Here is an 8848-nt window from a genome sequence, read left to right on the forward strand (position 1 = left end):
AGGTTTGGACAGTCTGATCCATATCTTATCCCTGGAGACATGGCATGATGTTAAATGGGGCATGTCTTGTAAGGCTTAATCATACTGATATACTTAATCATACTGGCAGTTACTCTGAATGCATACACGCATTAACAAAAGAATTGATATGAGGTTCATTAATTACAGGAAATATCAAAATTGAAATTAGGTGTGAGGAAAACACCAGAGGTTCTGATAGAACAGTCTCGGAAAACATGGCTGAATTTAGCTGTATAATATACCAGATTACGGTCATTAGGTTTGAACCCTACCAGATCACTCTAACACACGTGTTTTAATTATACCTATTGTTTTCAAATTATATAGAAGAATTGTTTAATTTTGTAAATAGCAAATTTTAATGAAATCAATCACGTTCCAGGGAAATCTGAATATAGCATTGTTAGTATCATATTAGTATATCAAGAATACAGTGATAAGTGCTTATTTTTTGTGTGAAATCATCTTGAAAAGTGGTTCAGAATACATCTAATTGTTCTGAAAGCATGCTTTTCATATTCCCCACCCCTCAAAACATGTCTTGATATAAAAATCACATCAATATGTAAAACAATTGGCAAAAATATGACTTTGTTTTAATACGGTGGCAGCCATCTTGAAACATGGCCGCCATGCGAAACGCACGCAGGTTTGAATGTGTCTTCATGTGGTTTCATGATCCCCACATCGTAATAAATAAGTTTAGCCATGTGAACTAACGTTACATTGCCGGTACCGGTACGCCACTATTTAGGTGGCCCTGTTTGCAGGACTACTACTGTACTAGATCAGGGAGGGGTTTTAAATCGCACTTTATTTGGCAAGAATAATGGGTGGGATTTAACTCAGTTGGTAGAGCGCTCGCCTGAGGTGCATGCGTTGCAGGATCGGACTTCTTTGGTAGACCTGACTACATTGGACGTTTTGCGTTCCAACCCATGACCCATGGCTGGTATACCAAATTTCATGGTATGCACTGTCCTGTCTACTTTTGGTGTGACGGCAGCTGGTTTCCTCTCTTGTTTTCTTTATGGCCCCATAATAACCGTAATACAATGCGCTGAGTGCGCCATAAATAAATAAATATTATTTTTCTTCTTCCCAAGAATAATGTTAAAATAAAAACAGTGTAAACGGAGTACACTGTACAATATAAAAGTATTTTAGTTGAAACTTTTGCAGTTTCATAGAAGATTAAATGTGCCTAACTCAACATTGAATAAAATCACATTGCCTAAGCCACTGATTGCAAAATACCTAAGTCAAAATATTTGATCTCAAAATGCTCAAGTCACATAGGGATCAGCGCATGGAAGTGTTTAAAAATATCACTATACTCTGACCAAAAGATGTGAAATTTGTTGTAGTTCAGCTCATTCAAATGTTTCAAATGAGTTGATTTTGTTAATAAAAATGTTTTTTATCTCTCCTGTGAAATTGTTAAAAATGAGTTAGGCGATCTGGTTATGAGTGACGATATGGTCCTTCTGACACTGTTTTTAGAGGAAACCCGCTGTCGCCACATAGGCTACTCTTTTTTACGACAGGCAGCAAGGGATCTTTTATTTGCGCTTCCCACAGGCAGGATAGCACAAACCATGGCCTTTGTTGAACCAGTTATGGATCACTGGTCGGTGCAAGTGGTTTACACCTACCCATTGAGCCTTGCGGAGCACTCACTCAGGGTTTGGAGTCGGTATCTGGATTAAAAATCCCATGCCTCGACTGGGATCCGAACCCAGTACCTACCAGCCTGTAGACCGATGGCCTGCCACGACGCCACCGAGGCCGGTATATTTGTTATGAAATACACAAGAAAACAAAAGTAGATTTAACATAATTTTAAGGGGATTCCAACTGCAATATAATATTATGTACCCTCTTGGATCCGCACCTGGTCTCTATAAGATTGTACAGGTGATATTTGTAGTCTTGTGTTATACAACTACTACAAGACGGTACAGGTGATCAGTGGCGGAACGAGGGGGGGGGGGGGGGGAGGCGCCCGCCCCCCAAATTATGCGATAGTTATAATTTTATTATATATTAATTTTCTTTTTCTTTTTTAACAATCCCCCCCAAAGTTCCTTTGGCATTCCACCTCATGGCACTAAATGGAGTTTCTGGATCCGCCAATGGTGATATTTATACAGTATTAATTATCTCTGTACACGACAGGGTAGAGGTGAAATTTATACAAAGTCGTATATATCTGGACATGACTGTCCATGTGATATTTATACAAAATACATAAATATTTGTTCAAAGTTACATCTCTGTACTAGCTAGAGGATACAGGTGAAATTTATACAAATTTAGTTAAATTCACATATGAAATGCAGTGTATACATAACAATTGTATTGCATGAATTTCGTGTTGTTTGTTTTTTCTGTATGTGTATTAGCTATATTTTCCCAAACAAAATTATTCAGTTTGTCAAAACAAGCACTGGAATTGTAAAATACATTGATTTTAAATGTATTTATATTTATTGTTTATTTATCATTATTATTATTATATTATTTATTTTTTTTTGGGGGGGGGGGGGGGGTTGTGTTTTATATCAATTGGTTTTAACTTTACAAAATCTTTCACACATTTAATATTCTTGTTTTCATTCATATTGTTCAGACACCTTATTTATTATCAAAAGTCATTGTAAATTTCAATTATTACTAATTGTGATGGGGTTTAATTAACATGTCTTTAAAAAGGTAGGCCTATTTATATCAAAATTGTTTCAGTAAGAAAGAAAGCGTGAACACATCCAACATGTTACAGTTTACACATGTAACAAAACAAAATGAGCGATTTACACCCTATCTCCTCACCCACCTGAAGAATGAACGTTTATTACCACTCTGGTTTAAAACAACATATATACAGGTTGTTTTTAGGTGTCTTTTTTAACCAGAACATTTTTCATTTAATACCTCTATTTATCAAAAGCGCATGTCCCAGCACAGTGTATACAATTAGTGAAAATAAAAATAGCATCACTAGACACCCGTTATCAAATAAAAACACAACATAAATACTATTAAATTTCTTTATTCAGTTATAAAGATTAAAAATTACCATGGTTTTGCCTAAAATATATGATATATCTACTAAAGAATAAAATAACATTTAATATACACTAAAAAGTTAAATATTGCTGCAGATAAAAATAAACATATTTCTGTACACAGTACTGCACACAATTTGAAAACCTGTAGTGTATAATAATATCAATAATACATTTTGCATTAGAAGAAAGATAAATGTGAACATCAGCGTTATAAAGTTGTGTAAAAATACACAAGTATAAAAGAGAATTACATACACAAAAATGTGTGAATGACATAAAACATGGTTTACATTATGTATGTGTAATAAAACTTAAAACAACAATTATAACAAATAAAGAAACAAATCTTCAGGTAAATTACATGTCATAAATATCAAGTCAATTCTTTTTCAATTAGAATAAATGTAGTCAAAAGACGTTATTAAAAAATGTGATATCTGACATAATTTTTTACTTCTATGTTTAGTCATCGACACTGCATATAGTTCCCAAGGTACATACCTTTTTTCTTTCACTAGATGCACTTTGAGCTATTACAAATGCCAAGATGACCAGAAATACACTGGTTTTGACAAAACTGAAATTAGACAAAAAGTTGCAAGTTCTAAAAAAAAGCTGTGATGACCACAAATTTACTACTCTACCTAATATCTAAGTAGGCATGGGTATTATGCAAATTTTCATATTGCGATAATAATAATAATATCATGATACGGGTTCTCTGTATTGTGATACATATCATAATATACTATTTGCAACAGCTTCAACACCATTCAAACAAAATAAAGAAAATTCATGATACAACTTTCAAACATACATTATGTTAACTCAGTGTAATAATGTATTTTTAAAAATGTTAGTCCATTCCTCTTAGCAAAACTGTTTACACACATCTGCCATGGTATATTTTAGCTGTAATCGTAATGATAGATCTCTATTTAATGGTTGAAATCCACAACTTGATATTTCCAACATTTATGAATTTGTTTTGTTTAACAATAAGTACTAATAGCACACACATTGATCGGATATAAATGTCAACATTAAAATTATGATATTCTCAAATTAATTAAATCCAAATATTGTGTGCAAAATAAATAAATAAATATGGCACTTGTAACAATGACATCGGACCTTTAAATATATATTTTCCCATCCATATAACCACTGTATTTTAGTCTGTCCATTAGTAAACATTTGCTTTCTTTCTGAAATTCAAAACATACCCTGTAGCACCAAATAGAGAATCAGAGAAAGAGCACCAAATGAATTTACTCTACTTTTTCAAATTGATATGACACCTTCTTAACAATAAATTCAGTTCTGGCAAATTTGTAATCAAGCTCAGTAACCGAAAAGCCACAATGTAGGAATATATTGAGGAAAAAGGCGAGAATAAATCGGTCGAGGGTCATGTGAGGGTGGAACCAGAGAATGACGAATAGACAGGTAGCTCCTGGATGTCGCATGTGCAGATAAAGTCGCTTCAGTCGGTTGGACAGGTACACTAACGGAGACTCGAGTCCTTTGTGATAATAGTAGATCTAGATGAAAACAAAATTAAAGAAAAAAATATACACACTGTAATCAACATGTATAATGTTATTAAAAATGCAGTCTCGGATATAAAATATTTATTATTGAACCATTTAGCAGGCCTGTAGGGACCGGCGGGGGGGGGGGGGGGGGGGGGGGGGGGGGGGGGGAGGGGGCTGGATGATGGAAGAGAGGGGCTGAAGGGGGGAGGGGGGTCATGTGCCCTCCAATTTGAGGATGAAAATGTTTGTTATTTTTTTGTCATACTCAGGGTTTCTGCCAGAGGGTAAAACACAAATTTGTTGGCAGAATGTTTTTTTAAAATTAACCTTTTGACAAAATTAAATACTCTTATCATTACTATATGTTTTTCTTCACCCTAATCCTAAACGTAACCCATTTGTTTTCTGGGGGAGGTCCCCCATACCCCCTTTTTGACAGTGGTTGCATTCAATTCCAAAATTTTCTTTCTGGCAGAAACACTGATACTGGTACTCTACATAAATAAAGATAAAAATCTAGCTTGTATCCCCCCCACTGAAGACTGTGGCCCCTGCACTGGAGACTGTGCCCTCCCCCCACTCCATATAATTCCTATGAGCATGTTTAGGCTAGACCATGAACATTAATACTTTAACAGGTGGATGCAGTTCATCAGTATCGTAACTTTGGCAACACCTGCTGTCAACTTCACATAACGAAATATATTAATCTCCATTTTAACAGAAAGAAAGAAATGTTTTATTTAATGACGCACTCAACACATTTTATTTACGGTTATATGGCATCAGACATATGGCTAAGGACCACACAGATTTTTAGAGGAAACCCGCTGTCGCCACTACATGGGCTTCTCTTCTGATTAGCAGCAAGGGATCTTTTATTTGCACTTCCCACAGGCAGGATAGCACAAACCATGGCCTTTGTTGAACCAGTTATGGATCACTGGTTGGTGCAAGTGGTTTACACCTACCCATTGAGCCTTGCGGAGCACTCGCTCAGGGTTTGGAGTCGGTATCTGGATTAAAAATCCCATGCCTCGACTGGGATCCGAACCCAGTACCTACCAGCCTGTAGACCGATGACCTACCACGACGCCACTGAGGCCGGTTCCATTTTAACAGAGACATGCAGTGCCTTGTGTTACAAAGTATTTATACAAAACATGGTCAAGGCTTTAGATTGTACCAAAGTTGAGGCGATAAACACTGTGCCCAAAATACATGTCCAAATTAATTACAAACATGCTGATCTCAAAACATTTAGCCTTAAAACCACTGAAATATTAAGCTGTCATTAGATTATTTAAGACATTGCTGTGCTCTGAAAATAAAACAAATCTATTTTGCCCATATTACTGAGATCTAAAACTCCTGTATGTTGTAAAGTTCACCCATTGTTGAACTTTTGCTTAGAAGCTGAATTTTGTTTTCAAAAATAAACTTTAGCTTCGTGGAAAAAGAATATTAATAATTTAGTAAAGATGGCCGAAAATTTGCACCACAACAATATACTTTGTTGGAAGGACCACTTTTGGGAGTACCCAGTCCTCAGTTACAACTTTTATATGTAAATGACTGCATTCATACATACTGTATGTAAACATTAATCTACACAAAATAACCATTATTTATTTGGATTCTACAGAAGGGATAGCTAGATGTTTATACCTGTTTTATTCCAATCAGTTCCAGTGGATTCATCACTAGCACTTGCAAGAAGAGGATAAACCATGCGAGGACATGAAGCAGAGTGAAGAATAACCACAAAGCAATGCTGTCACTCGTGTCTATGAACCATAGTGGATAGCTCTCAATGGGTATCCATAGCACCATCATGGTCTGAAATAGGCACAGAACAAATACACAATGATTAACATGAAAGAAACATCATGGGACAATATTTGAAGATATCACTGGTGTAGGAAGTGTGTGTGTGTGTGGGGGGGGGGCATGTACTCCCTACTTTTCTTGATCCAGTAGCTGTAGCAATAGTTTATATATATATATATATATATATATATATGTGTGTGTGGGGGGGGGGGGGGATGTACTCCCTACTTTTATGTTGTAATTATAACCATATTTTATGTGTGTGCAGTATATGTAAATTTAATAACTATATGAATGTAAGAATACTAATATCAAATAAAAAAGAAAAAAAAAGAAAAAAAAGAAAAATGGGTTGTTTTTGTCTTTCAGCAACTTACGAGTAAAGCAACTGATGTGGCAGCAACATACAGGAGCCTCTCTATAACCACTATATTACAGTACGCCAGCGCTGACTTGAACCATGATGTTGCCATCATCGTGTGTTGTAGTATGAACAACAGCACCAGAAATATATCAAACACAACCAGGCTCAGTTCAAAAACATCTGCAAATAAAACGTTGCATCAGTGGATGGTCATCTCAATGCATTTAAAAAAAAAAAAAAAAAACCCATTATTTATTATTAAATTTAAAAAAAGAAAAAAAAAAAGTCACATGCATTGTGTTGAACATTCAGGGAAACTAATATGCAACTATAAACCAGATTTCAATGATCTAGTCCTTATAGTTTCTAAGAAATGAAGCTAATGTGAAAAGATAGCCATCTACGACCTCCCCAATTGTATTGATCTAAAGAGGAAATCTCACCCTAAGTCTAATGCCCGCTATCCATTAATGCGATAATATGCATGATTTCTAATGTGTGATTCCATGTACAGCAATGAGCATTTTCATATAGATCTGTGTATTTCGCAAATGGATTCCTATACACATTATTTTGTTACATTTTGAAACATTGAAACATGTAATAATTGTTTAAGATTCTGTATTAAATCAGTTACTTTCAACTTAGATCCTCCATGTGCCTTTCCGTGGACATTTCCTTACAATGTAACTAATTATATTACATGTGTTGGCAATTATAATTGTATTTCAGTGATCCGCATAATACACAGCTGGTGATGAATAAATCAAGGTGCTCTAGTTGTGTAATTAAACAAAACAAACGTTCAATACACATATAATTATAAAGTAGACAATTCTCCTCTATGTCCCCTGTGGGAAAGACTATAAGTACAATCTAGAATTTACTACAAGTTATTTATTTCTGAGCCAATTCAGAATTGTTTTCTAAATTGCACACAAAAATGTAGGATTTTTTGTTAATTCTAAAACACTTTTACTGTTTTTTTCTTAGGTCAAACTAAACTACAATGTATACAGAAGAATGGGATGGACTATACGGGAAGTTTATTGACATGTCTTGTATTGTTGTAAGCTTCATGACTCTCTTTCCAATATTGTGTCCATGTAACATCAAAGAGCAGAAAACTCATGCACCAAAAAATGGCTCATTGAACAACTTTTTTTCTGCACGCTGAATCTTCATATAAAATGTTTTGAAAATAGTGCAAAGATAAGAGCCTTAAGTTAGTTTAAGATGTAAAACCCCTGCAATTGCCCATGGAAATCGATCCACTAAGCACCTCACCACCAACTGAGCTAGATCCTGCCCCCCACAGCAATCAGCAATGCCACGATGATTGCTGCAGAGTTTTTAATTCTCTACAGCAATATTTTGCCTTGGAGTCGGACCATATTCACTGGCAATTATAATTATTCAGGTGGGTTTTTTCAATGGCATGATTTGTCTTTGCCATGGACATAATTTTAATTCACTTATTAATTGCAGGGGATTGCATATAAGGAGTCTATTTTGATGGATAGACTTTTGAAAATTCCCTATCCCCACCAAAAGCAGGCAAAAAAACAAATGACAATATGATAAAGTTGAATATGACATGAATGGATTGGCTAGGTTCAGCCTCAGGTAGACGTCACGCGAACTTACCTTCTTCTGGACGTTTCCGGATATGCTGACTTGACAAAAAAGGTACCAACATGCCGAGGGAAGTCCATAGTAGAAGACAACACACAGGCGCAGTGAGCAAATGACTAAACAAAACTAACATCGTTTACGTTATTTGACGTCCTATTTGCACGCTATCTGCTCAGACTCAGAGTTGTTTACTTTTTTAATTCCGTCGCTTACGGTGTCGCTCTAAAATATTATTTTCCTGTTCTCTTTTTAATGTTTTTAACAAAAATGTAATGATTCGTAAATTGTCTTCTGCTTAAATGTTTGAAGGACTGCAAACAGTTGAAATGTTTACATTATTTTCTAAATCAAACACAAAATAATTTGTGTTAAATCATGAGCGGCGTTAA

The 8848-nt window shown here is 35.2% G+C and overlaps 1 protein-coding gene across 1 annotated transcript; it reads right to left on the reverse strand.

The window, feature by feature from the left end:
• Positions 1–3057: 3057 nt before the first annotated feature.
• On the reverse strand, positions 3058–8806 carry LOC121381058 (nurim homolog). The gene is made up of 4 exons (XM_041510143.1): positions 8472–8806; positions 6838–7004; positions 6299–6469; positions 3058–4636 (listed from the first exon to the last, which is right to left on the reverse strand). The coding sequence occupies exons 1-4, from the start codon at positions 8590–8592 to the stop codon at positions 4364–4366; spliced, it is 732 nt and encodes a 243-aa protein (XP_041366077.1). The 5' UTR covers positions 8593–8806; the 3' UTR covers positions 3058–4363.
• Between the last annotated feature and the right edge of the window lie 42 nt (positions 8807–8848).

The sequence above is a fragment of the Gigantopelta aegis genome, chromosome 9 (genome assembly GCF_016097555.1).
Source record: "Gigantopelta aegis isolate Gae_Host chromosome 9, Gae_host_genome, whole genome shotgun sequence".
In the NCBI taxonomy this organism is placed as follows: Eukaryota; Metazoa; Mollusca; class Gastropoda; order Neomphalida; family Peltospiridae; genus Gigantopelta; species Gigantopelta aegis.

Excerpts from the sequence above, each read along its gene's own strand:
- LOC121381058 (XM_041510143.1), bottom strand. The coding sequence starts at position 8,592 with ATGTTAGTTTTGTTTAGTCATTTGCTCACTGCGCCTGTGTGTTGTCTT. Across the intron at positions 7,005-8,471 it reads CCGGAAACGTCCAGAAGAAG|ATGTTTTTGAACTGAGCCTG; the intron begins GTAAGTTCGCGT and ends TTTTATTTGCAG. Across the intron at positions 6,470-6,837 it reads CCACATCAGTTGCTTTACTC|ACCATGATGGTGCTATGGAT; the intron begins GTAAGTTGCTGA and ends TGCCTATTTCAG.